General features: G+C 42.1%; 1 protein-coding gene across 1 annotated transcript; it reads right to left on the bottom strand.

Moving 5' to 3' along the window:
• Window positions 1-7967: 7967 nt before the first annotated feature.
• Window positions 7968-9820, bottom strand: LOC115825544 (perforin-1-like). The gene is made up of 2 exons (XM_030789328.1): window positions 9291-9820; window positions 7968-9162 (listed from the first exon to the last, which is right to left on the bottom strand). The coding sequence occupies exons 1-2, from the start codon at window positions 9818-9820 to the stop codon at window positions 7968-7970; spliced, it is 1725 nt and encodes a 574-aa protein (XP_030645188.1).
• Between the last annotated feature and the right edge of the window lie 12884 nt (window positions 9821-22704).

The raw sequence follows: 22704 nt of genomic DNA, 5'->3' as shown, positions 1-22704 counted from the left end.
GGGAAGGAGCCGGAACTTGTGCGGGAGGTGGAGTGATACCAACTAGATATAGTTGGGCTCACTTCTACGCACAGTCTTGGCTCTGGAACCAAACTCCTGGATGGGGGCTGGACTCTGTCCTTCTCTGGAGTTGCCTGGGGCGAGAGGCGGCGGGCAGGTGTGGGGTTACTTGTTAGCCCCCGACTGAGCGCCGCCGTGGTGGAGTTTGTCCCGGTGAACGAAAGGGTTGCCTCACTGCGCCTTCGGGTTGCAGGGGGGAAATCTCTGACTGTCGTGACGGCGTACGCGCCGAACGGCAGCTCAGAGTACCCAGCCTTCCTAGATACACTGGAAAGTGTCCTAGTGAAGACACCATCTGGGGACTCTGTAGTTCTACTGGGAGACTTCAATGCTCACATTGGCAATGATGGAGAGACTTGGAGGGGAGTGATTGGGAGGAACGGCCTACCTGATCTGAACCCGAGTGGTGCTTTGTTATTGGACTTCTGTGCGAGTCATGGATTGTCCATAACGAACACCATGTTCGAGCATAAGGTAGCTCATAAGTGTACCTGGTACCAGAGCTCCTTAGGCCAACGGTCGATGATCGACTTTGTAGTTGTCTCATCAGACCTGCGGCCGTATGTGCTGGACACTCGGGTGAAGAGAGGGGCAGAGTTGTCAACTGATCACCACCTGGTGGTGAGTTGGATCAGATGGCGGGGGAGGCTGCCAGACAGACCTGGTAAACCCAAGCGCATAGTGAGGGTGAACTGGGAACGGCTGGCTGAGGACCCTGTACGGAAGATCTTCAACTCACACCTCCGGCGGAGCTTCTCCCTGATCCCGAGGGAGGCTGGGGACATGGAGTCTGAATGGACCCTGTTCAGAGCCTCCATTGTTGAAGCGGCAGCTTTGAGCTGTGGCCAGACGGTCGTTGGTGCCTGTCGTGGCGGCAACCCAAGGACCCGGTGGTGGACGCCACCGGTGAGGGAAGCCGTCAGGCTGAAGAAGGAGGCCTTCCGGGCTTGGCTAGCACGGGGGACTCCGGAATTGGCTGAGAGGTACCGGCACGCCAAAAGGGCAGCAGCGACGGCTGTCATGGAAGCAAAAACTCGGGTATGGGAGGAGTTTGGGGAGGCCATGGAAAAGGACTTTCGGTTGGCCTCAAAGAGGTTCTGGCAAACCGTCAGGCGACTCAGGAAGGGCAGGCAGGGCCTCGTCCAGGCTGTTCTCAGCAGGGACGGGGAGGTCCTGACCTCAACTGAGGATGTGGTCGGACGGTGGAAGGAACACTTTGAGGAGCTCCTAAATCCGACTGAAACGTCCTCCATAGAGGAGGCAGGGCCAGAAGATTCAGGAGGGTCGTCACCCATCTCTCTGGCAGAGGTCACTGAGGCAGTTAGAAAACTCCACAGTGGCAAGGCGCCAGGGGTGGATGAGATCCGCCCTGAAATGCTGAAGGCTTTGGATGTTGTTGGGCTGTCATGGCTGACACGCCTCTTCAACGTCGCGTGGGAGTCAGGGACAGTGCCTGTGGAGTGGCAGACGGGGGTGGTGGTCCCCATTTTTAAAAAAGGGGACCGGAGAGTGTGCTCCAACTATCGGGGTATCACACTACTCAGCCTCCCTGGGAAAGCCTACTCTAGGGTATTGGAAAGGAGACTGCGGCCGATTGTCGAACCTCGGATACAGGAGGAACAATGTGGATTCCGTCCTGGCCGTGGAACAACGGACCAGCTGTTCACCCTCGCACGGATACTGGAGGGATCATGGGAATTTGCCAATCCAGTCTACATGTGTTTTGTGGACCTGGAGAAGGCTCACAATCGTGTCCCCCGGGGTGCCCTGTGGGGGGTACTGCGGGAGTATGGGGTGCCAGGTTCGCTGCTGCGAGCCATTCGGTCCCTGTACAGCCGCAGTGAGAGCTGTGTCCGTATTCTCGGCACAAAGTCAAGCTCATTCCCAGTGAGTGTTGGACTCCGCCAGGGCTGTACCTTGTCTCCGATCTTGTTCTTAATTTTCATGGACAGGATCTCAAGGCGCAGTCGGGGTGAGGAGGGTGTCCAGTACGGTGGCCTTAGGATTGCGTCTCTGCTTTTTGCAGATGATGTGGTTCTGTTGGCCTCATCAAACTGTGACCTCCAGCACACATTGGGGCGGTTTGCAGCCGAGTGTGAAGCGGTCGGGATGAGGATCAGCACCTCCAAGTCCGAGGCCATGGTCCTATGCCGGAAAAAGGTGGCTTGCCCCCTCCAAGTTGGGACTGAGTTCCTGCCTCAGGTGGAGGAGTTCAAGTATCTCGGGGTCTTGTTCACGAGTGAGGGTAAAATGGAGCGGGAGATCGACAGGCGGATCGGGGCGGCGGCAGCAGTCATGCGGTCGTTGTACCGGACCGTCGTGGTGAAGAAGGAGCTGAGTCAGAAGGCAAGGCTCTCAATTTACCAGTCGATCTTTGTTCCAACCCTCACCTATGGTCACGAACTCTGGGTAGTGACCGAAAGAATGAGATCGCGGATACAAGCGGCGGAAATGAGCTTCCTCCGCAGGGTGGCTGGGCGCACCCTTAGGGATAGGGTGAGGAGCTCGGACACCCGGGAGGAGCTTGGAGTAGAGCCGCTGCTCCTCCGCATTGAAAGGAGTCAGTTGAGGTGGTTCGGGCATCTCGTCAGGATGCCTCCTGGGCGCCTCCCTATGGAGGTGTTCCGGGCGCGACCAACTGGGAGGAGACCCCGGGGAAGACCCAGGACACGTTGGGAGAAATATATATCTCGGCTGGCCTGGGAACGCCTTGGGATCCCCCAGGAGGAGCTGGTGGATGTAGCCGGGGAAAGGGATTTCTGGGTGACCCTCCTCAGCCTGCTGCCACCGCGACCCGGTCCCGGATAAGCGGGAGAAAATGGATGGATGGATGGATGGATAAAGATTTGCATTGAAATTGTTTTTTTTATGTAATATTTTATTTTGAGCCTTATTTATTCTTATAGTTGGATTTGGTCAGGGGTTTAACTTGAAAGACTTGAGCTGTATGATGCCTGCTGCTTTGCTTAAGTACAGTTGCCTTTGATGGGCCTGTAATGGCCAATGCATGTTGGATGTCTACCAATACAAGTGTATACAAGTGTTTCTTATACAGTTAGACTGACATTATATCTAAGTTTTACATCATCTCTCAGCATTAGTAACATGTCCCACATTGTCCCACACAAACTTACTACTTGTCCCCCATTTGGTCTGTTTGCATCTGGTCACCCTGTACCTTTGACCCCAAGTAAAGGACAGTTGCATAACCATCAAATATGTAATTAATGAACCTCTCATTTAGACTTTTTTTAAATTATGTTTTCAGTGTGTTTTTGTATGCTTTTGTATGCTTTGAAGTGTCCATTGTAATTTAGCTGCACGACAGAGCAATGACATTAAAGGCTACATGGGCCTACCACTGCTATATTATACACCATGCAACACCTAAGAAGTTTGTGTGGTTATCAAAATATCGGCTAAATATTACATATAGGCTAACTGATAGAAAGTTACAGTGAGGAAGGGGGGCAGGCTTCTATACCCAGTCCCACCTAGACCACTGACTGTTATTAGCATTTGAAAGGCCAAGCCATCAGCTAATGACTGTGGTCACGCGGATGCCTGAAAACTGCCGTCTAACAGCTGTATTCGGACATTTGCGAGAGTTTTTAGGTCCGCATGACAAAGTTCTGCGGGCATCCGAATACCTCCGGAAAACATCAGGTTTAGCGGAAGTTTACTTTGTCCGGATATTTCCGAATACACCACTTTTCACGCAGTGATAGGAGAACAATAAAGTGCCAAATTAAAAAAAAACAGGTATCATTGACTCACCCACCTCTAAGATCAAAGAAACATGTCCCAAGAAGATTACTGTTCCATTAATTGTCTGCGTCATAGACTTGAAATTTTAATTTGTTATCCATGGATATCTTAATGGCCCAAAGGATTGTTGTTGTTGGTAATCTCTGAGGTGTGTTTAATTATAGAATCATATGACACCTGTACAATGCCACCAATTTCACTTATTTGATCACTGTTAAAATCTTTAGCTCTAAGCCCGTAGACTCCCAGTGTAGCAAGACCTCTTCCAGTGGGGCGGCAGGTTAGAGTGTATATTTTTACTTCTGAAACACACACAGGCACAGTGATCCCTAGCACTGCCCTGCCTTCCAATCGTTCATTTTTTGTAGCAACCTTTTTTAACACATTGTCCTTGATGTATTTCTCCACTGTTCTCTGCAGTGGTCTCCTGACAGCATGTCTGGCAGCATGTCTTTCATCTAAAAGGAAGTGAAGTGGCTTGAGAGAGTAAGTGACCGAGTCCCGTGTTGTCTTCACATAAAATTCAGCCGTGCAGTAAGTGTTTCAAGCTGGGATTTGATAGAAAAAATTAGAGCTTCTCCACTGAGGTTTCCTCCGGTTACTCGTGTTTCATGGTCATTGAACATACTGCTGAAACCATGTTGGGTGCTCATTTTCTTCTCCAGATCTTGATAGTACTGGAATTTTGCCTTTAGAGTAAGGCTGTGTGATATGACCAAAATCTCATATCCTGATATAGGTAATTTCATATCCTGATAAGGATACATATCAAGATATAGCACATTGTCTGTAACTTCAATGAATAAATAGTTTATATAAAATGACCACATGTAAAGGCCGATTTCCTATTACATTTTGAATTATATGCTCCACGAATATAAAATACAATGGAGTACTAGGGCCACATTGAGGAAAAAAAACTGTGAGATTTCGAGAATAAGGCTGTAACATTACGAGAATAAAGTCGTAATATTATGAGAATAAAGACGTAATGTTACAAGAAAAAGACATAAAATTATGAGAAAAGATGTCATATCATTACAGGAATAAAGTTGTAATTTTTGGCTACGTGTTATTTTAGAGGGGAAATATCAGAAGAGCAACCTACCGCCTGCATTAAAATGAGGACCGTGGAGCATCTTGTGAAGTTATATTTTAGTGTAGGTTTCACAAATAACCAAATACTTTATCTTTTGGCACATCAGCGCCACATTATCATGAGTATCAGGACTTTGAAGAGACTGTGCGAGAAAGAACAACAGGGGCTTGGAGGAAATTGCCACGAGAATGAAGTTGTAATTTTACATGAAAAAGTTATGATCTTACAAGAGTAAAGCTGTAATTTTACGAGACAAAAATCATAATATTACCAGAATAAAGTCGTAATTTAGGCCAAGTGTTATTTTAGAGGGGAAATATCAGAAGAACAGCCTGCCGCCTGCATTAAAATGAGGAACATGGAGCGTCTTGCGAAATTATACTTTAGTATAGGTATAGGTAATCTTTTGGCACATCAGCACCACACTGCGGCAGCTTCTGAAATTACGATTTTATTCTCGTAATATTACGACCTTATACTCGAAATCTCAGAATTTTTTTCCCCTGGCCATAATACTCTGTTGTAATGGGAACACCAGCTTTTTGATATGTTTTTTTTCTTCCTGAAAACAAATACTTTTAAAATATTTGTACGTAATAAATATTTGTAAAAACCCACTATTTGTGCTTTGCCGAATACCGTATGCGGATTCGGCTCCACCTGTAATTGGTACATATGAAGCTGGTATGGCTTAAGTGCTGTTCCCACAGAGACAGAACCATAGGGAGAAAGTTATGTCATAGTTTTTGATGCAAAAAATTCAGCCAACTCATCTGGACACAACATGCTTGTATATAAAATAGCCTCCTAAAGGCATCGATGATGCTTGTGATCTGTTCGAGTCAAAGTTGGTCACTGTTGTTTAGGTAGCTGCCCTCAGATGGTCTCTCATAGAATATTTAACTCATACACTCACACACGCTCACAGTGTTAATTATCTTGTGTGAGTTAACCTTACTTTAATGTGAACGTGAACACTGACACCTATGTATCTCTCTGAAGATGAGATTAATTTATCACAGACATCTGAATAGGTGAATACAATCTTTATACCACATTATAAAAACATCTATACAAAGGATTTCTTTTATACTAGAATCTTCTCACAAGTTTTTGCAAGTTGTTTCTTCTAACTTAATGAGGTGTGATTCTGCATGGGCCCTTGATACTTTTTGGTATACCACAATCACGCACTTGTTCTAATAACTTAATACATTGGAACTGTGTGTGAATAGCACAAACACTAACTCTTGCATGCTGTCTGTGGGTGTTATATCAAGCTAGAATGTAGATTGGTGGTTATTCAGGGTAGACCTCCCTCAGAGCATACACAGCAATAATTTTGTTGAAAAGAGAACTAGACCCAGTTTAGTTTCCATTTAAAGACATTACCTACCGCTCTCTGAGAATCTTCAGTCAGATGTGTTTCAATGTTTCTTAAGTATGACATTAAAGCTTCTTCTGTGGCCTGTAGGCAAGGCATCTCATTCTTATATAGCCCATAAGAATGGAGTGGTATACAGGACTATGCTAAAAGTTGTGAACCTTGTAGTTGTTACTAAAAACAAATGAATAGCCTTTTGATCTTCTCAAGGGGCAATATCCTCACTACAGGGCACCAGTTGCCCTCTTTAAGTTCTCACATCTTTTCAATTCAAATATGTTTCCTCTTACAAGGCTGGGTGTGGTTTAGAAAGAGAAGAAATGCATATTAAAGCACTGATATAAAATGACTTGCTGAACTCCAATTGACTGGTTCCATAAATCGATAATACTGAGCAATATTGAACACTTCCACCATTTGCCACAGAAGGGCTTGCACTGCTCAAATGGAATCAATGACAACACGTTAAGATAGCACATGCGACAGGTACCCTGATGCCACTGCATAAATTGTAATGCCTTGTTGCCTGAAATATTACCCTAAGTCAACAGTAGCTAAGCTTATAAACTTTGAATACGAGGTACAAATGGCACACGATTACCTTGAATACAAAATGCCTATTTGGGCATGATCTTGAACAGTGTTGTGGCCATTCACCTTATTTGTTGTGGTGTTTTCTGTGTTTTTTGGTTGGGTCTGCTCCTGTCTGGAGCAATCCACCTGGAGATCACAGGGCTCATTCCCATGTGAATGCAGTGTAGATTTTGCCCATTGCTGGCGTTTGTAAAGGTTCTTTGGAGGTTATGACTGCTGGTTCATCACAGGGCAGTTTTATGCTTGATGGGAACATACTGTGAGTTCTTTTTCGCTCAGGATGAATATATTTCCTGTAAGCCTGTCTGTATGAAGTCTGTGCTAAATAAACAAAATACATTGTGGCAATAGCACAGTGGTATCACTGCCAGGGAAATGAGAAAGGACTGTGTCTTGTGTGTTGTCTAGCTGAAATGAAGTTTGCAAATAGTTTTGTTCATTTCACACCGTTGTGGTCTGTTATGGATTGAGTGTGGTGAGTGAAATCCTGAATTGCATTTTCACCCCCTGTGTATGGACTTTTCTTTGTATATAATTTCTCGCCTTTCATGAGGGAGACTGCCTCAGCTGCTATAAGTGATCAAACAGTTGAGATCACAAAATGTCACAAATAGTGACTTGATCTGATCATCACCAGCTTCTACATAGTATTTTGGTTCTTAATAGAGATTTACTTTGTTGCTTGACCTACTGTATTAGCCCTTTTCACTTATTGTATTAGCCCTTTTATACTTCTCTGCACAGTGTTATTATGTCATGCACATAATTCTAAATAATGTTGTTTTTCCTTCAGAGCATGTATGTATTATATATGGGCTTAAATGAAATCCTCACACTCAGTTTTGCCTTTGATGATGCTTTAATGAAATAAAAAGTCAAAGTGAAGCAGCACAGCAAAGTATAAGATTAATATATTTGAAAAGTATGGATTTGCTGACTTTTTCCCTTACTCTGAAATTCACACAAACTTTCCCTGAACATTTTGACTGAAACTGTGCTTCAAAAACATGCTTATCATAACACTCTCCTTTACTCTTGTTTACACACAAAAAAAACCCCGTCCTACCTGCCCTTATGACTCCAAATGCTGAATTCATTGGTGTAATTCTGCCCTAACTCCAGCTTCCACAGATCTTTAGCCAGAATGCCATTCCTGGAGTGGAATATCTTGGCCAGTGAGGGCTCCATGGGTGAGGCACCATATTCCTCACATTTTGGACCTCTTAGACTGGGAGCACATTCCACAACGTAGGAAAAGAAGAAGGTACCATATGCAAACATACAAGTGTCAGTCACCTTCCCGCTTCTAAGATCGAAAGAGCATTCTCCCAGGAGATCACTGTTCCAATAACTGTCTGCATCATAGACTGCAAATTTGATTTTTGAACTCATGGAAAACTTAATGGGCCCAAACTCAAAACTGTCTGGCCAACGGGGATTGTCATTATTGTCAATCACCTCAGTGCGCTTACTTATAGAACCATATGACACCACTACAGAGCCATCTGTTTGAGTTGTTCTATCACCGTATAAACCTTTGGCCTTGAGTCCATAGACTCTCAGTGTAGCAAGACCTTTTCCAGCAGGACAGCAGTTACAGTGTATATTTTTACTTCTGTTACACACACAAGCACAACGATCCCTAGCACTGCCCTGCCTTCCGATCTTACATTTTTCAGAGCAAACTTTCTTTAACGCATTGTCCTTGATATAGTCCACAATTGCTCTCTTCAGTCCATTCCTAGCAGGATGTTTTTTATCCAAAAGTAAGTGAAGTGGTTGGAGAGAGTACGTGACCACGTCTGGTATGGTCTTCAAAGACTCCACCCATGCTTTAAGAGTGTTAGGATGGGATTTGATAGAAAACATCAGATCCTCTCCATTGATGTTCCCTCCAATGATTTCTGTTTCACGGTCGTTGAACATACTGCTGAAGCTCCGTTGAGTGCCCATCTTCTTCTTCAGTTCCTGACAGTGCTGGAGCTCTGTCTTCATAGTTCCCTCCTTAATTGTTCTGGTGGCCTCAACATCCAAGCAGTCCTTCACTGCAGTGTCTGTTAACCCACTCATAGAAGCCTTGCAGGATTTGATTGCTGTAATGGCTTTCATTTTCCCACCCAGGATAACCTTGGACGTGTAATGAGTGCCATAAGTGTCAACTACTTGGTGGTAGGCCTGAGCATCATAAACGTTTGGAAGGCTTTTAATGGCTTCAAGAAAGTTTTGGTGCAGAGGGGGTTTACGGGTTATTCTGTATCTGTGAAGAAATTTAACACTAGGTCAGCACATCAGTCTTTAAGGGATCACAACTCTCCTTCCAAATATATTTTTAGTTTCAATTTAAATTTCATGTATAGATTAGAGAACCATATCCTTTACCCTTACCTGTAAAAGTTGCATTTGATCTCATGTTTGGTAAAACTGTACTTGTCTTCTTTAGATTTCTTCATGGCATGTGTTGCCTCTCTGGAGTGAGTTCCCCCAAAAGATGCCGAAGAAACCTTTGGTAGTTCCAGACCAACTTTCCAATTATTACTGACCGATGAAGTGGAATCGTTGACGAGTGACTCGCTGGATTCATAGACCCTGCTGGAGACCTTCATGGAGCAGTGAGACTGTGCTCTCCAGTCCACCACAGCAGCAGGCAATTTCTGCTTCGCTTTGTTCATAAACTGGTTGTTCTTTAATATGCATGTGCCGTTTCCTTTGTCCCATTTTTCCATGTCAATGACGTAGGAGCCTTTTCTCTCCATTGTCACAATGTCAAAACCTTCACCACCAAAGTTGTATCCGGGGACAAAATCTGCTTCTTTACACTTTTGTGGAGTGCCAAGTTCTTGCTCCTCAGAGATGACTTGGGAAAACTGAAGGTGGCATGCCCACCAGAAGATGAGGCAAAACCGCTTCACCAGCATTTTCTGTGTGGTCACTAAAAACACCAAGGGTGTTTTGGCCTGATTTAAAACAGGTTAGATTGATCAGGTGACGAGTGTTAGTTTTATACAAATGGAATTCAAGTCAAAGCATTCTTTTTTCAGTTTGCCAAAAGTTTTTGGGAACATAACTAATGGACTAGCATAATAAGTGAAGTAGATGCTTACCTTTCACATAGAAGATGTTTGTTTCTCTGCTCCGAAGTACTGTTACATCTCCTTATATATTGGTGCAATAGGGTGGTGGGGCAATGTAGAGGTATGGCTCCAAAGTGCAACCAAATGTCTGTCAAATGCAACTAAACATTTTCATTGGTTGCACCGGTGTGCCTGACATTTAGCAGGTCTGTATATTTGTGTGTATGTGTGTAGCTTTATTTTTTTTCCCACGCGTATTCTGTGAAGACCTACCCCGACTCTGCCTTTGATTGGCTCTGACCCTGTCACTGTTCTTCACTGAATGTGAGTGGGAAAAAAAAAAAAAAGGCATGTGTTTATGTGTGAAACCCTGGCCTGTACTCCTCCCTGAGCAACATCACAATCTTAAAATATACCGGTAATTGAAAATGAAGAGAAATATAGATTTGTTTTGGTCATAAAAATACTGTGATGCCCATTATACCTGTCCCTGGCTCTGAAAGGCCCAATCTACACCCGACATCATTGGCTGGGTCAATTTATTTATGTCAAGCACTTTAAACATCAACACTTTCATCAGCAAGTTAATTTTTGAAACAACTGGGGTTATTGTGATTTCTTGTTTGTGCTGTGATTTAAATAAATGAAAAACATTTATCTGCACCTTTATTCCTGTTTACGATGATTTACATAATGTGTTAAGAAATTACCATTGTGTATGGGAACTGACAAAAAAGGTAACACTTAAATGAAAAAGTTAGGTGCACCAGTGCAACCAATGTAATAAGTTAGCCCTGAGTGTTGCCTGCCCACTCTCCAGACCTGTAGCTTTGTTGCTAAAAATAACCTTGAGCTAATGTCCTGTCAGCCATAAACCTATTTGGTGACTATTGTTTTTAGACTTCAGATAGTGGTTTTCTCAACATGTCAGCCAACAGGGAACCCATAAGATAACATATGTTTATTATTTATTTATCATTATTATTATTGTTGTTGTTGTTGTTGTCATTGTTTTCAGCGGGATCATCATCATCATCATCACCACCACCACCAGAGTAACCAACAAAAATGCATCACACTGTTACAATGCTTTTTTGACCATCTTTAATGTAGACTTCAAAACTTTGATTGCTCGGATGAGGAATATTAACATACAGAAATTTTGGGTTACTTGCCAGATTGTCACAAAATGGCATTATTAACTTGATGGCACAGGAGCGATTTGTGTTGTGTTAGAAAGCACAGACGAATAGATGGCATTCTTTTAAGACACCCCCCGCCCCTTTCTTAGTGTCTTTAATGATCTATGGTCTAGTGAATTGCACTTTTTTTTTACCGGTTCTTGCATTTATGCTTTTTATTAATTTGTTAAGTAACTAATTAAGCATTTATGTTAGCATTTATGTATTAACTCCATCTATCTATCTATCTATCTATCTATCTATCTATCTATCTATGACTTCATGGTTAGAGACCGAAAGGTCACTGGTTAGATACCCAGGACCAGCAGGAAAAACATCCACGGCTGAAGGTCCCTTGGGCAAGGAATTTAACTCCCAACTGCTCACTGTTCACAGTGTGTGTGTGTGTGTGTGTGTGCGTGTGCAATCACAGAGATTTAATCTTAATCTTTAATCTATCTATCTATTTATCGACTCTTGCATTTATTCTCTTTTTAAACTGTTCATTTATTAATTAAGCATTTATGTAAGCATCTATCTATCTATCCATCCATCCATCCATCCATCCATCTGTCTACCCTTTTCTGTCTAAGTCATACGTCGCTTAACAATACGTTCTGAGAACTGTGTCCTTAGGTGATTTTCCTTCTATTCTGCTTGTCCAACATGTCACAGCGTCGAGTCCAGTGATAATAAAATGTCTCCTTATTTACTTATTCATTTGGGTGTTTCACTATAATTTATATCATACTATTATAAACTACATGGAAAGATCCTTTAAATCTGTGCCGATTTTATCCCTCTAATGATATTACCACAGAATATAATGGATCCTAAGTCCAAAATGGTTTTCTTCATTCGTCAATCATTCATTCATTCATTCATTCATTCATAAAATAGCGTCTCCACACTCCTCCTCGTGTAGTAAACGCAAACTCATCCTAATTATAACAAAAAGTTTGAGAACTATGGCAGAATTCGTTTGGGAAAAACTCCTCAAGCAGTTCACAGGAGGCGCCAAGTTGTGTCTGGTTCCAGGAATAACACAGTACATCGTGCGAAAAACGTAAATACAGATTTTTGCCAGTTGGAGAGGAAGCTCTTAATTGTTTTCAGTTTGTGCATGGGCTGTCGAAGCAACAGAGTAGTCGGAAAAGTCATAGCTCAATTTACAATCCATTCTTGCGCAATTCCTGAGCCACACATGTGACTAACAGTAACTACCGTACAAATAGCTCACTGTCAGCACTGGACTGGAGGAGCACGTCCGTTTAATAGCTAATTGCAGCGTAATTGTAAAATGAATTTCTTCTCCAGCCAACAAAATGTATGTATTACCATGTAATCAAGATGGACCGCTAATCCATGCGCTAAAGTCAGGCTATCCGAAATTTACAGAAACTTGGCCAAACTCTCTGTTGGTGAGATCAGAATACGCATTTTCACCACGCTACGGAGATCCGTCTCTGTCAAGTGCCGCTATTTGGTTTGCCGCTGTCGCCTAGTTAACTTTTTGAGCGTTTGAGTCCCGCCCTCTTTCACTTTCCCCTCCAGGTTACTCAGCTGGCGAAACGTAAACAAACAAACAAACAAACGAGTAGTTAAGTATATTCAAAGCATATCGCTATAGAAAGTAAATCTGGATCTTATTTCTAAGTTTACTTGTTAAAATGTTCATTATTTTACTTCATATTTGTGTTTCATTTATGCTTCCTCCCCCACTGTGAGTTTTTCATACTGCAATGCCAAATCTCTGAGGAGAGATTTTATTTTCTGTGAGAGAGAGATTTTATTTCCTGTAAGTGAAAGGTATGTTGATATTAATCTCACACAGTGGTTTAACCACAGGGTCCATGGTACACACTTGAGAGAAGGCAGTCATAAGGACATTTAATGATGTATCATTTACCAGGCAATCTCTCTATAAGCCCAAGGAACTTACGTGTCTCACAAGTTTAGGATACGGTGACCAGACGTCCAGGTTAGTCCCGTTTCAAGCTGGGTGCCCGAGTCTCGACAAATATCTCCAAAACAATGAAATATCTCGGTTTTCAACATTCAGTCGCAAACTGTCCCGGTTTTCACCACAATTAAAATCATATTAATAGTATTACATTTGTTCTCAGCGGTTATGTAGACGTTTATCGTGTTCTGCCCCACTCATTATTACCTAACCCAATAAAAAAATACGAACAATACACCACGCGTATCAATTCAGCACTGATTTGTCTGTTTGTGTGTAAATCAATGTGTCGTTGTCAAGGCTGTTGCTATGACGCTCATGGCTCTGTTCAGAATCTGTCAGTACGCTAACGATTAGCATCATGCCGGAGAGAAAAGACCTTCAGGTGGCTCACCCGTTTCTTGGTGAAGAAGCCGACAACGAAAATGCTACGTTCTGCACACACTGCAGGAGTACATTTTCGGTCGCGCACAGTAGAAATGTCGACATAAAATCTCGCATTAATGAAAATGCCTCTGATGCATGTATAAGTACTTAGATGTGCGCGTGCCGCAGGGGTTTGAAAATGTGGTCACCCTAGTTTTGTAGACTGTACCTAGCCCATCCCAGCCCTTCCAACACGTGCTAAATATGCAGGGAACCCCCAGAATGCAAAACAGTCTCTAGGTATTATTCAGACAACTGCCTAAGCAAGCTTCTGACACTATTCAGGGACAAACGCTGCCAACATTTCTATATTTACTTCAAGTAATAAATATAATGATATGAAACATCAGATATGCAACATCCTTGCAAACTTCAGCTGTAAGCATAGACATCATGCCAACTGCGCTAGGGTAACCCAGGAAATTTGTTTTCTGTTGTCCAGGAGCTGCTGGGCTGTTGCAGGCGGCAGACTGGTTCCCAGGTGGTGGAGCCCTTTCACTGGCCTTTTTTTAATGTCAAAATACGAAGTACACCAGTGCATCACGATGAACTTGCCCTTTTACTGTAGAGCACTCGGGGTGTTACTTTGCCTGTGGTGAAGTCACGTGTGTGTAGCATCAGGACCCCTTCCCCCTCTCAGCTAGCCCCTTTCCACTGCTGTAAGCCCCAGCCCTGTGCCAGGTTTCGTTTTGTTTTCCATTGTATTCAGTTTGTGTAATTTTGCCGTATGTGTGTTAACACTGTCAGTTTTCACTTCAGCCCCCCTGGGCGCACTGCCCCCGATGACTGACTGACTGGTGGGACAGCCTGTTTTTCATTTTAAATAAATTGTTAAAATATATTATTATTTGTGGACTCGCGCCTCTGATCCCTTAAGTCTCTTAGGAGGTGTCATCGACATTAAATTTATAACAAATAACAAATTGGCAATTCAGCATTTTCCATGCAGCAGGCCAATACAGTATTTTATTAAAAGCAAACTTGCTGAATAGTTTGCCTGACTATTGGCTTGTTCCTCCTTCATACCACTTGATCACAGTATCTATTTTAGTGACATACAGTACTTGTGGTTTTCATAGCTGTTTTCATTTTCAGGCAAAATGAGACTGACTCTCCACTTGCAGAGCAACAGCTGTTCCAAAGTGCTGTCTTACATGACAAATGTATCTGCACTCAGTAAATCACCCTGATTAAAGTTGATAAACGCAGGAATAGACATAAGTCACACTTTTGAGCAAAAGAAACCACGGCCTTGAAACTGATCACAAAACAAATTTGTAGAAGACTGAAATATCCGACCTATTTATAAATACAAATCTACCTACTTGTTTGGAGAAACAGGGTTTTATACAATCACTCCTATTCAACAGGATCCTGAGAACAGTGCATATTTGTAAAAATATGTCTTAGAGGGGAGTAAACAGAAGTTCGTTTAAATTTTGGTCTGTCCAAACAACTGTCGATTTGTGAAACAAGAGATGCCATGAAGCTGTTGCCAAGGAGATCGAGCATACAAAGTTGAAGAAGCTGATGCTGGGTGTTGACCATAATGATGAGACAGAGAGAGACATGTCTTGAAAAGTGAGAGTGATGCATACATAGATTTTCATTCATTTTTTTTTGGGAGGGACTGTGTTTTTTGGAAAGTCTGTAGAGGGAAAGATGAGACACATTCACATGTGAAACTCTCACTCATTTTTCAATCATTAATTTTGATATCTTGCTAGATACAGTATATAGTTGCTTGAAATGATACACAGTACTTCATGTATTTGTCTCATGTACAGACATTACATATCTGGTGCATGTTTAAGGACATATATTTGCAATGAGAGCTGCTTGCTGGCGAGGACAAGTGATGTTAGTGTGAAAGGAAATGCGCTTGTGACATGTCGACACCTTTTCAAGTGTGTGCACAAGGGTTAATACCAATTAAGATAGTGGCAGCTGATAAAGATATATGCAGATATTGCTTAGTTGTGATTATTTATAGCATGTAAGGACAACAAGGCACTCTTTTTCTATGGGCAACTCTTGAAATGGCTTATTTCAAAGGGAACTTGACATATATGTAAGATAATATTGAAAATGTAGAACATACACATGAGCCATACTCAAACTGATGTATTTTGATTTGGAACTAAAAGGTTTTCAGAAAACATGGAACTTATCCCACTTATATACAGCCAGTTGTGCCATATGCCACAATCAGTTTTGAAATTTGAAGGGCATCTCTTCACTGCACCTAAGCAGAGGTATTCAACTGATTTTATTAAAAATACATTGCTGATCATTTAAAAAAAAAACCCTTTTATTTAGGCCTGCAAGACCACGGCATAGAGGCAAACGAATCTCCCTGGTATACAGAAGAACCCTTCCCAAAAAACAGTTTGCTCACACAATCTGCTTAAAACAGTCTTGTTGTTGTTGTAAAGAGCCAACTTTAGGGCAACACAGCACCTGTGACACTCTCCTATGCTATCTTTAATCCTGTGTGGACTTTTGCATTCTTTAAACCTCCTGCCAGTCAAGTTTGATGAATAAACGCTGTACCTGATCAGTTCCCCTCAGTGAAGATGAGCTCCATCTGCATGGATTATGATTGCACTCAGCCTGCTTGGATGTCACACTCATTGCACATACCTCCTGTCAGCTCGTAGCGTTTGGCTGAACCATTTTGTAACCTCTTGAAATAGTACTTGCCCAGTTTTAACATGTCTTGTTTACACATGGCCACAAGGTGTCGCAGTAACACTTTTCACTTGTCAAAACTGCATCATATCCCCTTAACATATCTAATAATATTAAGGAGGACAAAGCATTCAAAGCCGTTTTGAAACTCCACCACGCGCTTTTTGTGTAAATGCAGTGAATTTAACGAAACTGAAATTGTTTTGTTGTTAGGTTCCCTTTTATATTGTAGGTGTTTTCTCTGAGGAAACAATTCAGAGAGTCTCCAGGCTTCATCTCTGTGAGATGAAGGAAGTGCTTCAGAGATTCCCAATAGGTTTAATGACATTTAAACAACTCCGATACATCTATATCAGCATCTAAACCTTTGAGAGTGCAGGTGATGCAAACCCCATCCACATCCCCTGACTAGTTCTGATGATCAGATCAGGTGAGAACTAGAGAAGATCCCAGTGAAGCCGCTGGGCCGGACGCCTCGGGCTCTGTGGTGCTGAGGACGTGTGTGGACCAGCTATATTCACTTCCTTAGCGCATTTTCAACGTATTGTTGAAGTTCGAACAAATATCTTTTTATGGTAAATATTTTTCTCTGTACTTGTTAAACAGTTCATTTTCTAAATCATTATAGACCTGCAGACTTGACATCACATGGCATGAAAAGCTGCAAGGTAATTGTCTAAAGTGTCAGAAGGTTTTGTTTAATTGTGCTCTCACTGGCTTGAAGTTTCACTCTGTTGAATTGCTGAAATCCATGAGAATAGTAGACATGATTGATAGAGGTTGAGTAAATTCCCCAAGAAGCTCACAATCATGTATTACAGGTGTGCAGATTAGAACAGACACTGAAGAAGTATTATGAGCCAGTGCGAGAGAAACATATTCAAAAGCTGAAAATTTGAGATGACCTAATATCTAATTAACTGTGCTCAAAACTGAATATGGGCATATAAAGGAGGCTGATTTCCTGTTTAATTTTGTAACAGGTTATTTCTACTCACACTTTTGTGGTTTGCCTTACTGACAGGCAGTGTATTGCCATAATCTGACATAACCTATATGGTCAAAAAATGTCAGTAAATAAACAAATGAATAAAGCAAAGCTTGCTTTGCTGGAGTGACTTGCAGTCATTCAGTCTGTCCCAGTTGCAATTTTCACCTCTGGCACAAGGCCACTGCACAACAAAATTTTCACAGTCAGTACTGTCTTTGATGATGCTTTAGGATCACATCTACTCTGCCCACCACACTGGACCCACTCCAGTTTGCCTACAGGCCAAACAGGTCCACAGCTGATGCGATAGCACTCATACTGCACACCACCCTCTCACACCTGGAACAGAAAAACACCTATGTGTGGATGCTGTTCATTGACTACAGCTCCGCGTTTAACACTGTAGTGCCGTCCAGACTCGTCACGAAGCTCCAAGACCTGCGCATCAGCCCCTCCCTGTGCAGCTGGATCATGGACTTCCTGACAGACAGACCCCAGGCAGTAAGAATCAGCAGCGTCACCTCCTCCACAGTAACACTCAGCACTGGTGTCCCCCAAGGATGTGTGCTCAGCCCCCTGCTGTTCTCCCTGTTCACCCACGACTGCACGGCCTCACAAAGCTCCAACACTGTCATCAAGTTCGCCGATGACTCCACCATCATTGGCTGCATCACTGACGGTGACGAGTCTGCTTACAGAGCTGAGGTGAGAGCCCTGACATCGTGGTGTCAGGACAACAACCTCCTGGTCAATGTCGGCAAGACCAAGGAGCTTATCGTGGACTACAGGAGACTGCAGGGAGAGGGACACACCTCCATCCACATCGGGGGAAAAGCAGTGGTATAGGAGATTTTCCTCTCCGTCTTTACAATGTCAAAACCCTCACCGCCAAGGTGGTATCCAGGTATAAAATCAGCATTCTTACTCTCCTCTGGAGTGCCAAGTTCTTGCTCCTCAGGGTTGACTTAGGAAAACTGAAGGTGGCATGCCCACCAGAAGATGAGACATAATGACTTCACCAGCATTTTCCGTGTGGTCACCAAATACACCAAAATTGTTTTGCTCTGACACCGGTTTAAAATATGTAAGACTGATCATGTGACTGGAGCTGATTTTGTTCAAATAGAATTAATGACAGAAATGTACTCTTAGAAACATATATCGAAACATTTTTTTCCCACCTGTTCACTTAAAATGCATAACAATTTAGCAGTGGATACAATGAATAAACAGGCCTCTTACCCTCTGATTCACTCAGAAGATATTTGCTTCTTTGCTGTGTGGAATTCTTAGATCTCCTTATATATGACTATAACAGGATGGTGGGGGTTGTGCTTGTACTGCAAAAGTATTGTTATTTGGAGATCTATTACTTTGTTGTAAAAAAACCCCAGAAAAAATCCCCCTAAGATCAACTGACTTGCTAGTTTTTCTGGCCAGACCGCTTAATGCCTCTTGTGATTACACCTCAGCTGAGTATTTTCACATAGTTGATTAGGTGGCATGGTGCTGCAGTGGGTAGCGCTGTGTGTTTGTCTGTGTGTCTGCCTTGTGATGAATGTGTTTGTCTGTGTGTCTGCCCCGCGATGCATGTGTTTGTCTGTGTGTCTGCCCCGCGATGCACTGGCAAGCTGTCAAGGGTGTTTCCCCACCTTTCGTCCAATGAGCGCTGATTAGGCTGCAGCAGCTTAAAAAAATCAATGAATAAATGAATGATCAAAGATTCAGGCTAAGCGGTCCAAACAGTGAAGGTTCAGTACAAATATTACCACTCTTATCAACAGCAGTGTATACTTGTTAGAGGGGGTGTTTTTGATCCTCAAGTGAAAAAAATATTGAATGTAATTGTGCTGCTCTTCAGGAATTTTTATGTACACCTCCAATGAATGCAGGGAATCAGTATGTAAGGAATACATTTGCCAGCAGACAGGAAATGTAAAGCAGGAACAGTCTTGGGTGTGAATGGATGGTCTGTAGACCAGTGCAGGTGACGCTGTGTTGAATTTTTTTTTTTTTCTGATGAAGTCAGATGTCTAAAACAAGACTTAGACTGCCAATACAAATAAATAACCATCAATGAATCAATGAATTGATGAATTTAAGGATGTATATAAAAAATGATTAAATTCATAAATACATTTGGAATTTTGGAAAAAGTCATAATTTCATGTTTATATGTATGTAACCATCTATCTATCTCACTTACTCACTCATTTTCAAAGCCGCTTATCCTTATTAGGGTCGCAGGGGGTGCTAGGGCCTATCCCAGCTGTCACTGGGCGAAAGGCAGGGAAACACCCTGCACAGGTTGCCAGTCCATCGCAGGGCAGACACACAGAAAAACACACTCACACACACCTAAGGGCAATTTAGTGTCTCCAATTCACCTAACCTGCATGTCTTTGGACTGTGGGAGGAAACTGGAGCTCCCGGAAAAAACCTACACAGACACGGGGAGAACATGCAAACTCCACACAGAAAGGACCCTGGCAGCCCGGCCAGGAATCAGAACCGAGAGTTTCCTGCTGTGAGGTGACAGCGTTTCCCTGCGCCTCCGTGCCACCCTATCTATCTCTCTTTTATTTATTTAGTAGAAAAGTAGTAATATCTCAGCTGATCTCAGTTGACTGGAGCATGTTTATTGAAAAAACAAACAAACAAACAAACAAACCCAACCAAAAAACCCTCAGTGCTTCACATGTTCTCCCAAATATATCTGCATCCATGAGAACGATGCCTTCTGTGCTGTGGTCACAAGTCCTCTACTTTCATTGGATAGTCATCCCCAACAAAAAAGCATGTTCTAATTGAGTCTTATTTTACTAGCTTCAGGACATTTATCTGACATCACAAAGGCAGATTAGGACAGATTTGTTTCTTGTATTTAAGAATAGGAGAGATATACAACATTTCTTATCACAGAGCACAAGCAGGTCCTCAACTCAGTAATGTATAAGGTGATTCCCTTCCAAGTTTCCGCTTCTGTAACCTTTTAGATATTCGTCAGTGATGTCGCTGTAAGGCAATTGTCCATGTCGTTGGAAGCTTGTAGGTTCCTCCAGGCATGGAAATCTTATGTTGATGTGTCCCTGAGTGAACCCCATGCCTGATGCATTGTTGTGTTACACTTTGTATTTGCTGTATCAGAGGTAAGACAAGAGCTTTATTTAAATGAACAGTCTTGGAAATCAAGACCAAAGGACAAATTCTATGAGCAACACTCACAATATATGACAAGTTTTGTCTTTTATATCAAAGTATATTAATGACACTGGAAACCAAAGATGTCACATATTTAAATAAGGAGATGGCTGGTATGGAATTCTTGTTTGCTGACATTTAAAATCTACGCAGTTAAACTCTTAAACCTCAGTCTTTTTGAAGGGTCAGTGTTTTCTGTCAGAACACCCATTTACTTTGTGCTGTCATATAAAAACATTGATATCTGATCTTATTTGTCATCCATTCGGGTATTGTAAATTTGGTGGTTTTGTTATTTTATGCAAAATGGCATGGTGTGTCCATTCATGAACAGGCCTTCACAGCACATTAACTGGCTCTAATGGCAGCTCATTCTCATGGCATTTTTCATTTTATCCCTTTCTCTCCCAATTGGGCATGCCCAGTTCTCTATACCTAAGGCTGCCTGCCAAAGCCCAACATTAGCCTGTTGCATGTACAATGTGTCTTTTATCAAAAGTAAATGGTCTAACTGTTATTTTTCATGTCGTTCTCTTCATCTTTCACAGTCCCTAGGCTGTGAATCATCATTTTTCACAGTTTAGCCAACACAGTTTAGAGGGCCCATGGTTATTGTCATGTCTTTAGCAGACAAAGTGTGAGCATATTGCAGCTCACACAGCAGTGGGTGGAGTTCATGAAACAAGAGCATCTCTTCTCAGTAAATTGCCCTTATATGGCTTTGTAAGTGTGTTGATGAGAGATGGAGGTTTCAACATGTTAACTGGTTGATATTTTGAAAGATCAGCTAGTGTTAGTGTGAAAGTAACACAGACTTGTGACTTGTCATCAGCCTCTTCAAGTAACTACACAAGTGCTAATGCAAACTAAGACAGTAGCAGTTGATGATTAGATGCTCTGCTATTACTCAATTTCAGTGACCTTTACATGTTAACTGCTTCAAGACAGGGGCAGGAGAAAGAGTGATCCCAACACACTGGTGTGGGGGCAAATAATAATTATAATACAACTTAAGGAGAAACTTGAACAACTAAAGTAAATCACAGTAATTTAGTCCCAGGCCCAGGCATCATGCACGCCGGCCCTGAGCCTTCATATTATGATTTACTTCAGTTGTTCAAGTTTCTGTTTAAGGGGTATTTTAATTATTATTTGTCAAACTTTTGTATGTGTATTGTGTGTACGCAGGCATGGAAATCTTATGTTGATGTGTCCCTGAGCAAGGCATTGAACCCCATGCCTGATGCATTGTTGTGTTACCTCTGATACAGAAAATACAAAGTGTAAGACAAGAGCTTTATTTAAATGAACAGTCTTGGAAATCAAGACCAAAGGACGCATTCTATGAGCAACACTCACAATATATGACAAGTTTTGTCTTTTATATCAAAGTATATTAATAACATTGGAAACCAAAGATGTCACATATTTAAATAAGGAGATGGCTGGTATGGAATTCTTGTTTGCTGACAATCTACGTTAAAATCTACGCAGTTAAACTCTTAAACCTCAGTCTTTTTGTAGGGTCCGTGTTTTCTGTCAGAACACCCATTTACTTTGTGCTGTCATATAAAAACATTGATATCTGATCTTATTTGTCATCCATTAGGGTATTGTATCCCCTTCTCTCCTAACTTGGCATGCCCAGTTCTCTATACCTAGGGCTGCCTGCCAAAGCCCAGCATTGAAGATGCAACAGGCTAATGTGTCTTTTATCAAAAGGAAATTTGCTAAATGGTTAGTCTAACTGTTGTCTAACATGTACAATGTGTCTTTTATCAAAAGTAAATGGTCTGACTGTTGTTTTTCATGTCGTTCTCTTCATCTTTCACAGTCACTAGGCTGTGAATCATCATTTTTCACAGTTTAGCCAACACAGTTTAGAGGGCCCATGGTTATTGTCATGTCTTTAGCAGACAAAGTGTGAGCATATTGCAGCTCACACAGCAGTGGGTGGAGTTCATGAAACAAGAGCATCTCTTCTCAGTAAATTGCCCTTATATGACTTTGTAAGTGTGATTGTGATTTACTTCAGTTGTTCAAATTTCTATTTAAGTGGTATTTTAATTATTATTTGTCAAACTTTTGTATGTGTATTTTGTGTATGCTGAAGAAAACCTGAAGGCAGTAATGTCTTTGAGTATGCTTTAATGAAATTGAAATGCAAAGCAATTAAGCAAAACCATAAATTTGCAATGGTTGCAATGCAGTTTGAAGCCTTTTCGTCCCTTATGATAATTTGATTCATTTTAGAAACTGCCCTTTTTAAACCATA

The sequence above is a fragment of the Chanos chanos genome, chromosome 12 (genome assembly GCF_902362185.1).
Source record: "Chanos chanos chromosome 12, fChaCha1.1, whole genome shotgun sequence".
Classification (NCBI taxonomy): domain Eukaryota; kingdom Metazoa; phylum Chordata; class Actinopteri; order Gonorynchiformes; family Chanidae; genus Chanos; species Chanos chanos.
Note: the sequence above shows the minus strand (reverse complement) of the source record. Positions and strands in the feature narration are given on the sequence as shown.

Bases quoted from the DNA above. Each gene is read 5' to 3' on its own strand.
- LOC115825544 (XM_030789328.1), bottom strand. From the start codon at position 9,820: ATGCTGGTGAAGCGGTTTTGCCTCATCTTCTGGTGGGCATGCCACCTT. The intron at 9,163-9,290 runs GTAAGGGTAAAG...ATTTCTTCACAG, and splicing joins ATCAAATGCAACTTTTACAG to ATACAGAATAACCCGTAAAC.